At 36.7% G+C, this 21,230-nt stretch overlaps 1 protein-coding gene across 4 annotated transcripts in view; it reads right to left on the reverse strand.

The window, feature by feature from the left end:
• Positions 1–7,766: 7,766 nt before the first annotated feature.
• Positions 7,767–21,230, reverse strand: part of LOC149546075 (leucine-rich repeat receptor protein kinase HPCA1-like) — a 119,105-nt gene continuing 105,641 nt past the window's right edge. For 2 of the 4 annotated variants that reach the window (XM_089794536.1, XM_089794537.1), the window contains 11 exons: positions 12,913–12,981; positions 12,760–12,834; positions 12,583–12,654; positions 12,372–12,500; positions 11,797–12,266; positions 11,540–11,695; positions 11,295–11,434; positions 9,770–9,989; positions 9,408–9,658; positions 8,054–8,168; positions 7,767–7,906 (listed from right to left, as the gene is read on the reverse strand). In XM_089794536.1, the coding sequence (XP_089650662.1) occupies positions 7,803–7,906; positions 8,054–8,168; positions 9,408–9,658; positions 9,770–9,989; positions 11,295–11,434; positions 11,540–11,695; positions 11,797–12,266; positions 12,372–12,500; positions 12,583–12,654; positions 12,760–12,834; positions 12,913–12,981 (1,801 nt within the window). In that variant the 3' untranslated portion in view covers positions 7,767–7,802. Of the gene's footprint in view, positions 8,169–9,407; positions 9,659–9,769; positions 9,990–11,294; positions 11,435–11,539; positions 11,696–11,796; positions 12,267–12,371; positions 12,501–12,582; positions 12,655–12,759; positions 12,835–12,912; positions 12,982–21,230 lie in introns of all 4 variants that reach the window. The other 2 variants (XM_089794534.1, XM_089794535.1) reach the window with 1 other exon arrangement.

Below are 21,230 nucleotides of genomic sequence, written 5' to 3' on the forward strand. Positions count from 1 at the left end.
GTAGTTGAGGTATGCGTAGAGGATAATACCACTTGCCCTAAGTGATGGAGGAGATGATCTGAGGGACTAGTAGATTAGAGCATTGGAGGAAGAGCTCTAGTAGGGAAAAACCACCATAGCATTCTATGATCGACAACTCATAGATGAGCAAGCACAGAGAGAAGAGTTGAGGCAGGAGCGAGATGTAGTGAGAGAGTGCAGAGGGAGGAGTTGAGTCAGGAGCGAGATCTTATCTTCCATTATCTTTTTGCATTCTTTTATAATAAGTGTCATGTTCTTATTTACAATATCTCTTTACCATATCATGACATGCCCTTATGAAAGTTTATTGGACTATACTTTCACCATCTCTATCTTTTTTTAGCATCTAACTACTTATAATAAGAGTGTTGATGTCCTTAACATGTGTCAATTTTCTCTAATCTTTCATTGAAACCTCTATCTTGTAAAGCTACTTGTATCCCACATTCTATAATCCTCGAAACTTCTTACAATCTATTGACAGATATAGGGGTTTATGAATGCTTTATGAAGATTTTTGTAGGATGAATGCCCTCATTTTAAATAGAAAACAAAAATGAATTGGGGAGGTGGAATCAAAATTATAGGTTGTTACCTTTGTCCCTCCTATCAACTCTTCCCATTATTTCTCAATTGTTTCAATATGTGAATCATCATTTTCAACTTCATTTCAGTCCCATCAAAAGCTTTGTTTCATTGCTGATTTTTTTGTAAACTCGTTCTCTACACCTTTTGAAAAGGATTCCTCAACCTCACAGTCAAATCTCTTTATATTCATCCTCTTCCTCCATGCCACGTGTGGCACTTTGTTGCATCTCTTCTTTATGTACATTCAAAACAACATTATTACAATAAAAGAAACATCGTTTATTTTTTAGTGGAAGACTCTTCTCCTTTCCAACTTTTCTTCTCTTTCATTTACCTACTATTTTAACTTTATGAATTGTTTCCTCATTTGATTTCTCATTCTCTAAATTAGAATTTCTCATGTCTAGGAATCCTAAGAATCCATCTAATGATAAAAGTCATTTTTCCATTTTTCTATACTCAAAGCCTCCTGAAGCCTTAAAACATTTCTCATAACAATGCTTAGATTCTTTTGCAAACTATCTTTTCCATTTTTTTGTACTTAGAGCCTCATGAAGCCTTAAAACATTTCTCATAACAATGCTTTTAGATTCTTTTGCAAACACTGTCACATTGAACAATTTATTTATAAATTCACAAATCTATACTCAATGATCCCTTTTAGTAGTTCCTCTCACAAATTTTACATACGTATGCACCAAATTCAAGTTTTGGTCCAAACTACCTCCCTTTGATAAATCTGTTCGTAAACACACAATCAACCTACTCTAATACTACTCAATTATGAAGGTGTAAATCCCCTCAATGTTGTTTAGTGTGGAGCTTGACCAGTCCCCAAGTGAGAGATTGTTAGATTATGGTGACTGATCAGGAAAGTACTGTACATACTTCATAATTAGTGGGGTTCGGGGCTTATTTCGATAAACCATGGACAGAAATAAAAACTACATGCAAATATAACCAATAACAGAAAATATAGATCACACAGAAATAAACACAAGACACCAAGATTTAACGTGGTTCACCCAATCCCTGGGCTACGTCCACCAAACTGCAAGTCCAATATTATTACAATCTAGTGATTACAACCTGATTACAATCTGTAATCCCTTACAGCTCAATACCATTGCAAGAAGTAATTTCGCATCACAACATCATGAAAAATACCTAACCCTAAACCCTTTTATACAAGTATTTTATGTCGTTTTAGGGTTACAACATGTCGGCCATATGTCGGCTACAATGTTGGCCACGACCCAAAAATTATGAAGTATGTACACTACTTTCTTGATCAGTCACCATAATCTAACAATCTCCCACTTGGAGACTAATCCTGTAGTAATACCACGACCACATGGGGCTCCCACTAGATCAAACCACTCTGGACTCTACTGTTCTTTGATTCATGTTCAGTGTAAAAGACCAATCGAAGTTGAAGAGGAGTTTAGCTTCTCCCTTGTTACAACCTTTGTCAACATATCTGTTGGATTGTCATTTGTATGGATCTTCTCTGGCTTTAGTTGTCCATCCTCCAAAACTGACCGAATGAAATGGTACCGCAACTGTATGCGTTTGGTCTTAGAATGCAAAGCTGAATTCTTTGCAAGATGAATGGCACTCTGACTATCTGTGAACAAATAATTATCCTTCTGAGGATGTCCCAATTCTTCTGAGAAGAACTGAAGCCATATCATCTCCTTGGCTGTCTCTGTAGCAACAACATACTCTGCCTCTATAGTGGATAGAGCATTAATCTTGTGTAACCTAGAAACCCAGCTCACAGCTCCCCCACCAACAGTAAAGACATAACTTGTAGTACTTCGCCTGGTATCAATATCCCCTGCCAAATCTGAGTCAACATTTCCCTGTAAATCAGTAGTAGAGCCCCCAAAGTGTAAACACTTATTGGATATTCCTCTCAAATATCTAAGAATCCACTTAACAGCATTCCAATGCTCAAATCCTAGATGACTCATATACCTGCTAATGACTCTCACTGCATGTGCAATACTTGGCCTAGTACATACCATAGTATACATCAAGCTTCCTATAGCTAAAGCATAGGGTACCTTAGACATCTTATCCTCCTCTTCGTGTGTCTTAGGACACATCTCCTTAGTCAATTTCAAATGACCAGGTAAAGGTGTGCTGACAGCTTTAGCATTCTCCATAGAGAAACATTGCAACACCTTCTCAACATAATCAGCTTGAGATAGTGTTAATGTTCTATTCTTCCTATCTCTACAAATCTTCATACCAAGGATTTGTTTTGCTGCCCCCAAATCCGTCATAGAAAATGCATGTGCTAAATGGCATTTTAGCCCCTTAATATGATCCATGTTAGACCCAGCTACAAGCTTATCATCAACATATAAACATAAAATAATATAGCTATCATCATCCAACCTCTTAAAATAAACACAGTAATCTGAATGACACCTATTATATCCATGCTCATGCATAAAACTGTCAAATTTCAGATACCATTGCCGAGGTGCTTGCTTCAAGCCATATAAACTTTTCTTCAATTTGCACACTAAGTTCTCCTTATCTTTGACCTCAAAACCCTGTGGCTGAGCCATATATATTTCTTCATCCAAATCACCATGAAGAAAGACTGTTTTAACATCCAACTACTCTAAATGCAAATCTTCAGTAGCCACAAGACTTAAAACAGTACGAATAGATGTCATTTTAACAACAGGAGAAAATATCTCATCAAAATCAATTCCCTTTTTATGTGCAAATCCTTTTACAACTATCCTAGCCTTAAATCTTTTCTGACCTCCTTCCTCTTCTTTCAACCTGTAAATCCACTTCTTCTATAAAGCCTTTTTACCTGCAAGCAACTTGCATAGATCCCATGTCTTATTCTTCAGCAAAGAGTCCATTTCATCTTTCATTGTAGACTCCCATTCAATCTTAGTATTCGCCTACACAACTTCATCATAACTTTCAGGTTCACCGGCATCAGTAAGTAAAATAGAATACAAAGAGGGAGAACATCTTTGTGGAGGTCTAATTTACCTCATTAACTGTCTAACATTCATCGGTGTGTGTGGTATTTGTTGTTGCAGTTGTTGCACATCATGAGGAATGGCTAGAACATCAGTTTTTGTAGTATCATTCAACACTACATAATCATCTTTCTTCTCATGTTGCTACAACAAATCTTTGTACAACACTTTCTCATTGAATATGACATCCCCACTTCTAACAATTTTAAGATTTTCAAAATCCCAAAGCCTATAACCAAATCCATTAATGCCATATCCAACAAAGTCATTTCTTTGATTGAGCGTCTAGCTTGGTTCTATTTTTAGAGTCTATATGAGCAAAAGCTTCACAACCGAAGGTCTTGAGAAAAAAATAACTCACCTTCTTACCAGTCCATGCCTTCTCTAGAATACCACAGCCCAAAGGAGTAGAGGGACCTCTATTAATCCAATATACTACAATATTGACAGCCTCCACCCACATGTGTAAGGGCAACCCAGCATGCAACCTCGTACTCCTTGCGCGCTCCATTATAGTCTTGTCCATGTGTTCAGCCACTCCATTTTCTTATGTTGTCCTTGGAACAGTTTTTTGTCTCCGAATACCATTAGTGGAGCAATAATCTTCAAATTCATGACTACAATACTCACCACCATTATCAGATCTAAGAAATTTTAATTTCTTACCAGTCTCATTTTCAACCAAGCATTTCCATTTCTTAAAAGTTTGAAATACATCAGATTTCTGTCTAAGGAAATAAACCCATACTTTTCTAGTTGCGTCATCAATAAATGTAACATAATAATGAGAGCCACCAAGGGAAGATACCTGAGCTAATCCCCATACATCTGTATGCACAAGCTCTAATTTCTCTTTTTTGTTTTCCTTCCTAGTCTTTACAAAATTCACTCTCTTTTGTTTTCCATACACACAACTTTCACAGAAATCCATATTAACACATTTCGGACCTGGTAAAACTTTCTTTGAATGAAGTACTTTCATACCTTTCTCACTCATGTGCCCAAGTCTGTTGTGCCACAGTGTTGTATCAGAATCTACAGCAGCTATTTGGTCTCCGTGCTCAACTGCAACAATTGTTCCTGAATATTCATTTTTCTCTTAAACAATCAAAGTAGAAAAAACAATATGACCTGTACAAAGATATAAGGTGTCTACTTTCACACATTTTTCTACTACAAGGGAACCTTTTGAACCCTTCCAATTTTTATTATTAAAAGTAACTACACAACCCTCATCACTGAGTTGTCTCGCTGAAATTAAATTCCTACTCAGCCTTGGAACATGTCTTACCTCATGTAGTAGCCAATGATTCTCATTTTGTGACTTAATCTTAATCTTTTCCTTTCCAACAATTTGACAGGGTTCATTATCCCCCAAATAAACAAGCCCAAAATCCCCTTGGACATAATCAATGAAATAACCTCTATGAGGTGTAGCATGAAATGAAACACCAGAATCTAAAACCCATGAATCATCAACACTTTCTAAAAATAGAAGCAAAGCATCCTCTTCAGATTTGTTACTTACCACATTTGCCTCCGTGTCTCCATCTGATTTATTTCCTTCATTTATTTTTTGATTCTAGCAATCTTTCTTTTTGTGCCCTGGTTTCCCATAGTACCAGCAATCATTTGGTCCTCTCGATTGAGACCTCTTCCCCTTTGACTTTCTTCTTGATTTTTCACGATTTCTAGAGTTACTTCCTCTCTTAGTCGTTCTGCCCCTGCTTTGTGCATTCAAAGCACTTCCTAATGTAGATCCACCTGAAGATTTCCTACGAGTTTCCTCACTCAAAATAACATCGATCACATCATCATATTTTAGGGTACTAGATCCAGGAACAGAATTACTCACCGCCATTACCAAGCCATTTCAGCTTTCAGGCAAAGAACACAAAATCAAGAGAGCCTTAATTTTTCATCAAAATTTATACCCACATAAGATAACTGACTACTAATAGTATTAAACTCATTTAAATGATCTGCAACAGATCCACCTTCTGCCATTTTCATATTAAATAAACGCTTCATGAGAAATACCTTGTTTGAAGCGGAGGGCTTTTCATACAGTGTTGCTAGGGTTTTCATCAACTCTTCTGTCATCTTTTCTTTTGTAATATTAAATGCCACCGATGGTGCTAAGCATAATCAAATGCTTCTGAGTGCCTTTCTGTCCAAAAGATCCCATTCAACATATGACATAAATCCCTGATTTTTGGCTTTGCCTTCTAACAATTTCCATAAATCCTTCTGATACATATAGTCTTCCATTTGCATCTTCCATCACTGGAAGTTCTGCCCATTAAACTTATCAACCCTCAATTTACCTTCATCTACCATTGCTCTCACTGAACTGTGAAACTTTCCTGCAGAGGATAACTAAAAAAACAACTAAGCTCTGATATCACTTGTTAGGATAAACCACGGACAGAAATAAAAACTACATGCAAATATAACCAATAACAGAAAATAATAGATCACCCAGAAATGAACAAAAGGCACCAAAATTTAACGTGGTTCACCCAATCCCTGAGCTATGTCCACCAAACTACAAGTCCAATATTATTACAATCCAGTGATTACAACTTAATTACAATCCATAATCCCTTACAGCTCAATACTGCCGCAAGAAGCAATATCGTATCACAACATCATGAAAAATACCTAACCCTAAACCCTTTTATACAAGTATTTTATGCCGTTTTAGGGTTACAACATGTCGGCCATATGTCGACTACGTCAGCTACATATGGCTGACATAACCCCACTAATTATGAAGTATGTACAGTACTTTCTTGATCAATCACCATAATCTAACACTCAATAATCTTTTAGAACATACTTCAAATACTCAAAGAAGTCTACTTTACTAAACCAAATAATATGAATTCAACATCAAAATTAAGCAAGCAAAGATGGAGAAAAATCTTAATGGAAATTGCAACATCATTATGTAATGACATGCCAAGCCTATTATATTCTTATTACAACCCTCCAAATTGATCTAGTTATGTTCATAGATGTACAACAAGGGTGTATTTGCATAAAGAAATGGCTTCTAAAAGGCTTCAATCAAGCTCACCATCTCGACCTTCAAATTTGTAAATGAAACTCAAAACCATCTTCTTTTTCTTCTAACGCCTATTTTATTTCATTCACCCCAATCTATGTCTTCCTTGCATCAAATTCAACTCGGTTTGGAACTTCCATTTAGAGTTTCTTTCAACACCTCTTACAACATGGAGAAATTAGTTGTTCATTTAAAACCACCCCAATACCTCACAATACTCAGCTTAGTAATACAATTAAATTGTCACTATTTTATGTCGGATTTAAAAAATGGCTACATTTAAGGTGTATATGGGGTCCACAAGTTCTCAGCTCCCACCATATCAAACCTATCAAATTTTAACTACTTTTAATATTACAAAAATAAAAAATTACAACTAAAGATATAAAGCATGCCAAAATATTTTAGAATTTTTTAAGCTTACTAAGTATAAAAAAAATCAGCTAACACTAAAATCTCAAAAAAGCACAAAATATAGTTTTTTTAAGTTGATACCAATTGCAGCTATACCAAAGATGCTCCTACATCAAACTTTTTAAAAATAAATTATAAATTTGTTTTTATAAATGATATAAAATCATTATGTTATCTTCAAATGAAGAATTAACTTCATATAATTACTAAATTTCCATCTATCAAGTAAATTCCTCAATAATATGTAAAATTAACAAATTATAAAAGCATTTATATTATTCAAGTTTCTTTTTCACCATCAACAAGCAAACCCTGCCTATGGTTTTTTTTCCTATTTCACAATCTATTAAATTTACAGTTCTTCATACCTATAGTTTAGCAGAATACTGTAAATTTACCCTTCCCTTCCCAGGGTTTGAAATCTATGAAAAGAGAAAGCAAGTCCGCATATCCCAAAATGACGTTATGTCTGGCGCTAACCCAGATAAATATAACATAAAATAGTAATAAGAGAATGCATTCTTTTCATTTTGAAGCCGCCTTAAATTTATACTGAATTATATCCTGATCATACCCCTGCATTCCAGAAAAATGTTCCTGACTCGTTGGTTTTTCCCTGATTGAATTGAGCAGCTGCAGTAGTCAACATCATAATATACTATCTAAACACGCATCACATTGACCTTTGCTCATCAAATCCGGGTAGAAATAGAGTTAAGAAGCTTCTCATTCTCTACAATGGATTCTAGTTCCTTCACCACTATATCCATGCTGGGTCGGTTTTCTGGTAGTTCCTCTACACAACACAAGGCGAAATTTAGAAGATTTTCAAAGCCTGCTAAGTGCATAGACTGCTTTAAAACTGGATCCATTAATTCATGTCGAAAACCTCCGATTCCTTGTAATTTCATGACCATTTTGACCTCTTGAACCAAGTTTTTACCCCTTTCAATTGGAGGACATGCTGTAATAAGTTCAAGCAATACAACACCGAAACTATAGACATCACTCTTCTCTGTAAGCTGAAGCGTCATGTAGTACTCTGGATCCAAGTAGCCCTGAAAGAAGATCGATATTCTTCATTGGTTAGATATCATATTTGCGTATCGATTACACTGAACATTCGATGATTATTCAGTAGTCCATCTTCCTTCAAATGCATTCTGTGCATCAGATATTGCTATTACCTAATTCATTCAAGAATGAAATTCAGAGTAAACAACTTAAGAAATGAATCATTCATTATATTTGAATATTGTTATTAGAATTTAAGTGTGATTTCAAGTCATATTTCATTGATACACTTCACACTCTCTCTTCAGGGGACACTCGGAGAGATGAAGAATTTGACACTAAGCATCGAATATACTTTGCATTCTGAAGATCACCACGATGCAAAGAGTGCTAAGAATACTATTGAATGTCATGAAAGATAGCTTCTTGTGAAATACTGCTTATGAAAAAAGATTAATGCATTCGATTGAAAAACTATACAGTTAAATTTTAATAATAATATCATATGCAGCATGTTTCACAGATTGACTGTATAACATAAATTTAAACATGACGTTTCTGATCATACTCTACAATCTATCATCAGGATGAGAGAGTTCGATGATTCCTAGAACTCTCTCATCCTAATGATAGATTGTAGAATATAATAGAAAACATCAATACCAAAAATAATATTATATAATCAATCCTAAAAATATACTGCATAATTATGAATTGTAGAAACCTGCTATCTTCAATAATATCATAATTTAACTTTCCATACCACCATGTATTACATTGTTGAATTAGAATTCGTATGAAAACTAAATCTGAACCTTCTTTACTATTCTAAATGTGCTAACAGCTTACTGGAAGCTTTTTGTTCAGCCCGTTATCAATTCCGATGTAGCTTGTTTTAAAAACTTCCATTAATCTACACTACACTACATGCATTTGAGATCCCTAATTTGTTCTCATATCACAATATATTGAATTGCACTTCATATGGACCGTTCAAACTCGAATCTAAGACCTTACATTTGCTACTACAATATTCCACCGCCATATGGACCGTTCAAACTTGAATCTAAGACCTTACATTTGCTACTACAATATTCCACCACCAACTTAACTCTTGACTACTCTTTGACCAGCCTATCACGGGGTTGAATGTGACTTATTTCAACATGCAGGACATTGATGGAATAACTACATCTTCCTTTGAGGTTACTTGACCTAGCTATTTTTTAACACCATTTGAATTCTAAAGATGAAAAACAGAAATAATTAAGCAAAAGGCTTACCATTGTTCCTTTTACTTGAGTTGTTACATGGCTTTGACCTCCAGCGAGCACACCGCCATCTGAAACAACTTTAGAAATACCAAAATCCGCAACCTTGGCAACCAACCTTTCATCCAGCAATATATTAGTGGACTTCACATCTCTATGAATTATGGGTGGATTCGCCAACACATGGAGATAGTTTAAACCCTTGGCGGCCCCCAATGCTATCAGAATCCTTCTTTTCCAATCCAACCGAATACCGGTTTGACCTTTTCACATCCCCAAAATGATTTGATTACCATAACAAGATTTTAATTCTAATATATTTTTTCAATCAACAATTTGGGGAAAGTCAGATAAGCAGTATGTCAACAACATACCATGGATACTTTCTCTGAGAGTTCCATTTGATATATATTCATACACAAGCATCTGTTCATCTCTGTCGAAGCAAAATCCAAGCAATCCCACAATATTTCTATGATGCACTCGTGATAACAATTCTATCTCGTTCTTGAATTGTCTTCGATCTTTCAAAGATGCCTGATTGGCCCTTTTTATAGCCACCATTTCACCTCTGCTCAGAATCCCTTTATAAACCTAATTTAACATCAGAAACAGAGATTTTCAGTCCTAATTTATATTGATAGACGAGGAGGTTAAAATCTTAGTTTCACATTTGGACCATAAGCATATAAATACAAAGAAGTTGGCTAGCCTGTGTAGAGATGTTTTCAATATTTACCTTTGCCTAGCAATCTTCTCTCAATTTTATGCAAAACAAGTGCAGGTGAAACACAGTAGTGAAATGAAAAATGAAAGGCTTATCACTAGATCATATAGGTATAGAGAACAATTTTGTACAATTATTATTTTTGGGGTTTAAGTCAATTCCGGAGTCGGGAGAAGGCTCTTGTTGGAAAGCTAGTGAAAATAAACAGGCCTTAGTCTATTATGTTTGGCAATGCAAGCACCTACAACCAGAACCAGCAATTTCATTAGGCTAATTACTGAAATGTGTAATGCAAATAATTCTATTTTGCTTCAGACAATTGCTTTGTTGGAACATTTTGGATGTGATTCTTTTCATCTATTTTGAAAATATATAAATTATAACTTCTTAAATATATCAAGAATGTCATTCAACTGAGGAAAAAAGATGACAGTAAGAGATTGAAAAATAGGAAATTAGTCAGGTAGATTGCTTAACAAACCATTAGACATCATAGGCTTGGTAAAAAAATAAGATAACAAAGAAGCAATGTCAGGAACTTGGTGAGTAAATGAGATTCTAATGATATGATATTCATTTTTAAACTGCGCCTAATATCATTTCATCTCTGAGAATAAAATCCATCAATTGAACCAAGAATTCAAGGTAAAGCCTAATCAGCAGAGAGTATATCACATTTAGAAGAGAGTATATCACATTTTCTTTACATGGAGAAATTAAAGATGAGATGCATGTGATATTGCTTGTTCCAGGCACAAGTAAGAAACATAGGAAATTAGAATCTTTCACCTTCGCTGAATAAAGTTCTTACTAAATAACAGGAGTTATTGTTTGTAGTTTTTTAATTTGATTGTTTGATGAATTTATATCATCAAAATTTCAGGTCACATTTTCTGATCTATCATTTCAAAAAAACCAAACAATCAAATTTAAAAATTACAAATACTATTCATATAAATTTTGAAAAAAATATTATTATAAATGTATTTTAAAACCAAATAATTGACACCTATGGCTGGTGGTGATCTTTTGTACTCTGTCCTGTAGGTTTCATGCCTGTATTTAATAATTTATGCATTCTATTGACAAAATGAGCGTTAGCATTATGAATTTTGAAAGGGTTGTGCTAATGACAGGAAAATATAAGACAAACACGATTCCTTGGAGTTTACCTTGCCATATGCCTCTGAACCAATTGCATTCATCTCAGCAAATCTATTTGTAGCTTTTTCTAGCTCCATATAAGAAAACATTCTCGCGCCTTTAAGGTTTGGAACACTTGTACCTTCTTCTTCTTTGGATTCCCAGCCAACTGAAACAGCTCTAATGTACAAGTTATAGTGTAATACTTCTGTACTTAAAGCTAAATTCTAAAACAAATGTTAAATGAGATGCAAATTTAGTGGGCATGTTATACCAAAAGGTCTGGGCACTTCAATTTTCCCATCGGCCCTTCTTTTCCGCATCAAGACATAAAACCCCATAGAAGAAATTGCCACAATTAATACAGCTGCTGCAATCGATATGGCGATTATTGTAGTCGTTCCCATGCTGTTGGATTGTACTGAATTACCTGTTATTAACCATTCAAACTCAAAAAAAGGCTAAGAAAGGACAGGCACATCATGAATTATTATAGCTAACTATAAACTAGGTGGTTTGTAGGATAATTACCAACGAAATATGTATTGCCTATGAAATAAGTAGTTCCAAATGAACTTGGAGCTTTATAGTTTTGGCTACCCATCATGAAGCCTGTTCCAATAATCTCTGCTCGTCTAAAAACAGTATTGTTAACAGGAAAAATCTGCACCTCAGAAGTTAAATAGTTGTGTTTGTCGAAATTGAGTGACCCAACAAAGACTGAATCAGCACCCATCTTTGTCTGCAGTGAACTTTCCAACTCCTTGACTCTCAATACATTGCTCAGATCTGAAAAAGAGGGAGCCCTGAATTTTAATGTGCCCTCGTATGGTTTCTGGCATTGACAGTTACCAGGGTTTGGTTTGAAACCAGCAGAGCATATTTTGTCTCTGCAATGTGTCAAAAGAGTTGAATAAGAATGGCCTTGATGATAAAGTTCACACGCTGAAGTGTTCCACAGGAGGCCTGATTCAGGGTTGCAAGCTGGATTTCCCACAAGCCTGCATGTTCAGATTTTCAACTGTTAAAACATTCTTTGTTGTTTATTAGTACATTAGACAAAAAACACGAGTCATTGTACTTTGGAATTCACAAGTTAAACTTACCTTATGGTAATGGCTTTTGGAAGTTGAGCTCTAATGATATTGTTGTTCTCAAGATCCATCAACAGCAGCCTCTGACTAACATTGCTTGTTACTTTAAATGTCCCGTTCAAAGTGTTATTCCGAAAATTCCTAAAATGTTATTCATAACAATCTTTAGCAATTGAACAAATGACTCTGATTATAGTACAGTGAAATATGTATTGACACTCACAAGGTCTCTGGAAGGGGCTGCTCAATAATCTTGTGGTAAATCTCTCCTGTGAACCTAACATTTTCCATTGCTCTGATGAAAAATCAGGACAAATAAAAAATTATTTTAAAATTAGAGGAAGATGGCGTAAAAAGCATGGGCTAGGAATCTGTAGTATATAGAATTGAACAAACCTACATTGTTGTCAACTGTTGTAAAGATGCCAACCGTGGAGGAATTTCCAAGGGATCAAATGAATTGTTGCTCAAATCCCTGATAAGAATGATCATTAGTCTACTACTGTGAACCTTTTAAGCTTTCAATTAGTATTGCCGCTTAAAAACAACTTACAAGTACTGAAGACGGCTCAAACTGGACAAGTCAGGTACAGGACCATTCAATCGATTGTTTGATAAATGCCTGATGACAAAACCAAGCCAAGATATTTGTTTGATAAGATATGATAACAGAAACTCAAAGGAACTAAAATCTTTCAGCCATACCCTGAACCTTAGCGTAAGTGTGATAATTTATTAATTATTAAGGCTTTATGTGGGAGCTTTGCTCTCAAATTTTTACTTTATGACGGAAAAGTAAAAATCTAAAATTTAGGATTTTTTTAAAAACACAATGCAACTTTCTATTATGTTAGAAATCTAAATTTGAGGATTTTTTTTTTTAAATGCAAATGCAACTTTCTATTATGTTAAAAATCTAAATTTTAGGATTATTTTAAAAAACGCAAGTGCAACTTTCTATTATGTTAAGATCAACAATTGGTGTTGTAATTGTTACTTCTCTGGCATTGATATGCATTGTTATGTACAGACGAAGTAGACACTAGATGAATTTGCACCCATTGGGTACTAAGAGAGATTCATTCAAAACAATGTTCTTTTGCAGATTTTTCATTTAAAACAATGTTCTTTATCAGATTTTCTTCTGATACATACCTCATCACCTATCTTTATTATGTTTTGTCAACAATACTATAGATGGACATTTAATATTGGTCATGGTAGCAGACCTTTAAGTTGCAGGTCATTTCAGCGTGTTAAAGATGAAGACAACCACATCCAATTTCAGCCAAAAGATTCAATTTTGGCTTCAATTCTTTAATCTTTTCTTTGACTTTTGATTTCTTCTTGTATAATATTGTGATGTCCCTTTCTAGCTAGAGACATCACTTTAGCTGGTGATTAGCCTATCAGAGACCCTCGTAGGCTAATAAGATTGGATAGAGGGTCACCTTGGTGTGGAGATCCTCCAAAGACCAGAGCAGAGTACTCTTCTGGGTTGCCAAAGTTTGTTTATGATGAGTTTTCCTTTGAGTTTGGCTTGGTCAGGCTATTTTTAGCAGTTTTGGAGTTATAAAGATAGACCCCTGCTATTTTTAGAAAAGGGGTATGGTCATATGCAGTTCTATCATGTTAGCTCCCAGTCCAAACGACATTCAAAAATGTTGAGTAATAATGGAGATATTAATGTTTATTTAGTTAAAATAAACATTATTGGTTTGAGCCTATATTGTTAAGCTATAATATATAACTTAAGTGAGGGTCATGATATCATAAAAGGGGCCATTGTTTCAATTAATTGTGGGTCCAAGCTTATGGAAAAATTAAAAGGGATTTTCTAAGTTTTAATGTAATAACATTTTTTATGTTATTATTATATCTTTTATCCCACATTGAGCATGGAGACTCATTCTGAAGTTGAGGAGTCCTTATAAACAAACCTTGTCTTCCTTCAAGAGCAGGTTATGAGAATTGCTTAAAAACTTTGCCTTGTGAAATTTCTTGAAGTTGTGGCAACAAGGGTTTCTACAAGTTTGAAAAGAATTCAGACTGTGGAGAACATAGTATCTTCGGAGTTGATGCAATTTGAGGGTGTGAAATATCACTTGAATTTTGCCTGTGAATTGACTTCATTCTGGAGTCAATATTGTGTTTTAGTAGGAAAAAAGTGGATGAATCTGTTTACAGGTTGGAAGGGGTTATAACAGCAGCTACAGTGTCATGAACAGTGCGCTACAGTACCGCAAATAGTAACATGCTATAGTGCCGTCGTAAAGAGTGTGCTACAGTGCTGTGAACTGGACAGTGCTACAGTGAATTAAAAATCAGAGATTTAATATTGCAGTTTTTTATAGGCGCTGCCCAAGGAGGAAGCAACCAGCAGCGTGGTTGCGTATTGGAGACAAAAATCAGGTTTTTTTCAACTATTAATGATGATGTTTTTAATGTATTCTTCTAGCAATAAGTATTGTTCATACATTAGGAGCCATCTGAATAAATGAATTTGATTAGCATTATAATCAGATTTGAGTTATAATTTTAGGTAAGATTAGTTTTCAATATTTGTATTTTCTTTTCATCAACTCAAAAACCCAAAAACAGCTTAAAACATTCAAAAACAAACCAAAAACAATCATTACACCCAGGGAAACAAACAGTGATTAGCGTAGAGCCTATTTGGGGTTCTTACATTGGTATCAGAGCCTCATTCCTACCATCCTGAGGGTTTGGGGAGTCATATGCAGCCACTAGAAATTGGACCACACAGGTACCATACTCATAGGAGAGCTCTGATTGAAAGAGAACAGTTACAGGAAATAGGAAATATGGAAGAGAGGCATGATGGTAGTCCACCTAGAAACAGGAGGAATAATGATGATCAGGATACCAGAGAATTCTACCGTGCTATGGTTACAGGGCAACAGCAGATGGCACAAGCATTACAGGCACTCACTACTATGATAGAAAGGATGAACCCACCTGTTAGACAAAATGGGGAGCCGGGAGAACAGGGAGATAACAGGAGTGCTACAAGTAATCAGAGACCACAACGGACCCATTCCAGAACAGCTGATAGGCCTATAGGCCCTACATTTGTTCTGGAGGAGCCAGAAGAAGCTCTGGTAGAGGAGGCGACAGGAGACCCCATATTCGCAGATGCACTCATGGCTGCAAATGATGAATGGGAATTATTAGCTCCACAGGTTCGGGAGAGGATGACCTTTGAACGCTTTGTAAATCAGAGGAGAGAGCATTACAAGTCACTCAGACAAGATAGGAGGCCTAGAGGTCAAAATAGTGAGTTGAAGAGGGCTACAGGCAAGCTTACTATGCCTACATTTGATGGGGGTGGTAAGATGACAGCTCAAGCTTGGATTCACAAGCTTGACACATTTTTGGCACTGAGGCCAATGACAAAGATTGAAGCTATCAAATATGCCACCTTGCATTTGGAGGGAATAGCACATGATTGGTGGTACCATGGTATGGTAACACTTCAGCATAACCAAGTGATAGAATACCAGGACTTTGTGGATAGGTTGATTGAAAGATTTGACAAAAAAGATCCAGAGATTTACTTCTGGGACTTAGCACAGTTGAAACAAACAGGCAACTTGGAGTATTTCATTAGTGAATTTCAGCGGTTGGCAGTCATTGTGCCAAACATTTCAGAGCATAGATTGATAGTTCTTTTCATTGAGGGCCTATCCGAATCACTGAGAGGTTGGATAAACACATTTGATCCTATTTCTTTACAGGAAGTGATGAAAAAGGCAAGAAGTATGGAACATGCAGTCCCAACAAACAAATTTCAGTCCAAAGGAGCATCTTCTAGTAAGGATAACAAACCATTTTATAAAAAATCAGAGAGGACTAATTTTAAAAATGATTCTAAAGATAAAACTCCAGCACCTTTTGATAGGGAAACATTAAACGATTTGAGGAAGAAAAAAATATGTTTCTACTATAAGGGACCCTATGATGTAAACCATGATTGTCCTCTTAGGCAAAAGGGAAAAGCTAACAGAGTTATGTGGGCATACTATGAGGAATCAGAATCAGATAATTCAGATCAGCAGTCTGATATAGAGGAAATAAATGGTGAAAAAGAGGAAGACAAGGCTGAAAACTTGTCTAAAATGGAGTCCAAGGATGGGGAAGGAGATGGGCAACTTAGGGAAGCTCGTCTCACTGGTATTAAGCAAGAAGGGTCATTCTGGATGAGAGGAGTACTTGTTGGACAACGAGTCATAACCTTGGTTGATACAGGTGCCACTCATAATTTCATTGATGCTAGGATGGTGGAGAAGCGTGGCATACAAACAGAGGAGTTTGGGAGAATTAGAGTGAGGGTAGCGGATGGCTATGTCCTCAGATGTGATCGTAGGATCATTGGACTCCCATTGAAAGTTAATAATTATGACTTTAAGGAAGATTTTTATGTTGTACCTATGGGAGATACAGATATAGTTCTTGGGATGAGTTGGTTGCACGATATTGGTGAGTTCGCTCTTAACCTCAAGGAGATGGAGATGAGGTTTAAAGTGAATGGAAAGATACATATTCTTAAGGCAATCAGGGATAGTGATCTCAGGATGGTCTCTTTTCGTAGAATGGCTAGATTGATTCGACATGATCAGGTAGAGTGGGCAGCAGAGTGCATGTTGATGCCATCACAGGAGGGACAGCATAAGATTGAATATCCTCCTGATATTCAGGAGCTTAGAGCTAAACACTCTAAGGTGTTCAGTGACATTCCACCAGGTAGACCACCAGACAGAGGTATTGAGCACATCATTGAGTTAGAGGAGGGGGCTAAGCCCATCATGATTACACCTTACAGGCATCCGAAGAGTTTGAAGGATGAAATTGAGAAAACCATAAAGGAGTTACTTGCTATGGGCCACATTAGACCAAGTAAGTCTCCTTTTGCTTCTTCAGTGGTGTTAGTAAAGAAGAAGGATGGGACATTGAGGATGTGCATTGATTACAGAGTGCTTAATAGGAAGACGATTAAAAACAGATACCCCATTCCCAGGATCGATGAGTTGATAGATGAGCTTCATGGAGCTTGCTTCTTCTCAAAGATAGATTTGAGATCAGGTTATCACCATATCAGAGTTAGAGAGCAGGATATCGAGAAGACAGCCTTTAGATGTCATTGTGGCCATTTTGAGTTTGTAGTTATGCCATTTGGGCTAACTAACGCACCTGCTACTTTTCAGGCAACAATGAATAGGATTTTCCATCCTCATTTGAGGAGATTTTTACTTGTCTTCTTCGATGATATCTTGGTATATAGTAGATCTTGGGAGGAGCACTTGGTTCACCTAGACACGGTGTTGGGTATATTGGATAGAGAATCCTTGTATGCAAAGGAGTCGAAGTGTGATTTGGGCATGACAGAGTTCTTGTACTTGGGTCACATCATCAGTGTAGAGGGTGTGTGCATGGATCCTGAAAAGATTCGTGCCATTGTGGAGTGGCCTTCACCGATGAACCTTACACAGTTGAGGGGCTTTCTAGGACTATGTGGTTTCTACAGAAGGTTTGTGGATGGATATTCTAGGCATGCGGCACCCTTGACAAATTTGATGAGAAAGGGAGCTTTCTTGTGGACTCTTGAGGCACAGGAGTGTTTTGATAAATTTAAGGGGTTGATGACTTCTTGTCCAGTGTTAGCATTACCAGATTTTAGCAAACCTTTTGAGCTACATTGTGATGCTTCCAGAGAGGGCATTGGAGCGGTGCTTATGCAGGAGAAGCACCCTGTTGCTTATGAGAGCAGGAAATTGAGAGGGCCAGAGCGGAGCTTCAGCATATATGATAAGGAGATGTTAGCCATTATGCATGCTTTGGCCAAATTTAGGCAATATTTGGTAGGTAGCAAATTTTGTATCAAAACTGACCATAATAGCCTAAGACACTTTTTGGGGCAACGAGATCTCAATGATAGGCAGCAAAAGTGGGTGAGCAAGTTACAGTGCTATGACTTTGACATTACGTATTTTAAGGGGGACACATAATGTAGTTGTTGATGCCTTATCACGTAGGCCCCATTTGAGCTTATTGACAGACATATCAGAGGATTGGAGACACTTGATCCTTGCAGAGTATGCAAAGGACACTTGGGCAACTGGATTCATAGATGGGACTATTCAGGATAGCAGATACACCCTTGTGAATGAGCTCATCATTTACAAAGGACGAATATTTTTGGTCCCAGGATCAGTAGTGAGGAGGGTGGTTTTGAAATCTTTTCATGATTCACCTATGGTAGGACATCCTGGTTTCTACAAGACATACCGACAAATTAGAGAGCGATTCACATGGAAAGGGCTCAAAGAAGAGGTACTTCAGTATGTTAGGGAGTGTCCCACTTGCCAGTAGAATAAGCAAGAACACTCCTATCCAGCCGGTTTACTTCAGCCACTTCTGATTCCTGATAGGAAGTGGGAGTGTTTGTCTATGGACTTCATCACAGGACTGCCTAGAGCCCAAGGCAGGGACTGCATATATGTGGTTGTGGATCGCCTTACGAAGTTTGCACACTTCTTTCCGATCACTGCTACATACACTGCTACACAGGTGGCAGAGTTATTCTTCAAAGAGATATTCAGATTACATGGCTTACCTCAGAGCATTGTAAGTGACAGAGACAACAGGTTTATGAGTCACTTTTGGCAGGAGCTATTCAGGTTGTGTGCGATAGAGCTCACTCTGAGTACTAGCTACCACCCTTAGACAGATGGTCAAATAGAGATAGTAAACAAATGGGTGGAGGGATATCTCAGAAATTATATAGTAGGGCAACAGAGGGCATGGGTAAAGTGGATTTATCTCTGTGAGTATTGCTACAATACCACTTATCACATGTCTATTCAGATGTCACCCTTTATGGCCCTGTATGGGTATGAGGCACCCAATTTTATGGATCTGCTTTTGAGTGACAGTAGAGTGCCCAGTGCAGGTGATTTGTTACAGGAGAGTCAAGACCTTGTTAAGACTCTCAAGGATAATCTAACTAAGGCACAAAATCAGAAAAAGCAGTATGCAGATCAGAAGAGGACGCAGTGGACTTTTGAGGTTGGAGACATGGTGTATCTTATGTTGCAGCCTTACTATCAATCCACTCTCAAGAAGAGTGGTGCCGAGAAACTCAAGCCATGATACTATGGTCCATTTAGGATTATCAAGAAAGTGGGAAAGGTGGCTTATGAGTTAGACTTGCCGACGGAGAGCAAGGTGCACAATGTTTTTCATGTGTCACGCCTCAAAAAGGCGCTAGGGCATCATATTGTGCCTTCTACAGTACTACCACCCCTGGATGATGAGGGAAAACTTGTTTTGATACCAGAGGCTATCATTGATTTTAGAGAGAGGAACTTGAGGAAACGTACCATCCGAGAATATTTGATGAAGTGGAAGGATTTGCCGGTAGAGGATGCTACTTGGGAGAGCGAGGAGATTTTACAGCATCCAGAGTTGAGATTGCTTGAGGACAAGCAATTTCAAGGAGGGCGGACTGTGATGTCCCCTTCTAGCTAGAGACATCACTTTAGCTGGTGATTAGCCTATCAAAGACCCTCGTAGGCTAATAAGATTGGATAGAGGGTCACCTTGGTGTGGAGATCCTCCAAGGACCAGAGCAGAGTACTCTTCTGGGTGAGCAGAGTTTGTTTATGATGAGTTTTCCTTTGAGTTTGGCTTGGTCAGGCTATTTTTAGCAGTTTTGGAGTTATAAAGATAGACCCCTGCTATTTTTAGAAAAGGGGTATGGTCATATGCAATTCTATCATGTTAGCTCCCAGTCCAAACGACATTCAAAAATGTTGAGTAATAATGGAGATATTAATGTTTATTTAGTTAAAATAAACATTATTGGTTTGAGCCTATATTGTTAAGCTATAATATATAACTTAAGTGAGGGTCATGATATCATAAAAGGGGGCATTATTTCAATTAATTGTGGGTCCAAGCTTATGGAAAAATTAAAAGGGATTTTCTAAGTTTTAATGTAATAACATTTTTTATGTTATTATTATATCTTTTATCCCACATTGAGCGTGGAGACTCATTCTGGAGTTGAGAAGTCCTTATAAACAAACCTTGTCTTCCTTTAAAAGCAGGTTATGAGAATTGCTTAAAAACTTTGCCTTGTGAAATTTTTTGAAGTTGTGGCAACAAGGGCTTCTACAAGTTTGAGAAGAATTCAGACTGTGGAGAACATAGTATCTTCAGAGTTGATGCAATTTGAGGGTGTGAAATATCACTTGAATTTTGCCTGTGAGTTGACTTCATTCTGGAGTCAATATTGTGTTTTAGTAGGAAAAAAGTGGATGAATCTGTTTACAGGTTGGAAGGGGTTATAACAGTAGCTACAGTGCCGTGAACAGTGCGCTATAGTACCGCAAACAGTAACATGCTACAGTGCTACAGTGAATTAAAAATCAGAGATTTAATATTGCAGTTTTTGATAGGCGCTGCCCAAGGAGGAAGCAACCAGCAGCGTGGTTGCGTATTGGAGACAAAAATCAGGTTTTTTTCAACTATTAATGATGATGTTTTTAATGTATTCTTCCAGCAATAAGTATTGTTCATACATTAGGAGCCATCTGAATAAATGAATTTGATTAGCATTATAATCAGATTTGAGTTATAATTTTAGGTAAGATTAGTTTTCAATATTTGTATTTTCTTTTCATCAACTCAGAAACCCAAAAACAGCTTAAAACATTCAAAAACAAACCAAAAACAATCATTACACCCAGGGAAACAAACAGTGATCAACGTAGAGCCTATTTGGGTTTCTTACAAATATTCTTGAGTTTTTACTATCTAACAAGGGGGCTTAAATACTTTTCAAATGAA

The sequence above is a fragment of the Cupressus sempervirens genome, chromosome 7 (assembly GCF_028749045.1).
Source record: "Cupressus sempervirens isolate cs-2001-9-10 chromosome 7, ASM2874904v1, whole genome shotgun sequence".
Taxonomy (NCBI): domain Eukaryota; kingdom Viridiplantae; phylum Streptophyta; class Pinopsida; order Cupressales; family Cupressaceae; genus Cupressus; species Cupressus sempervirens.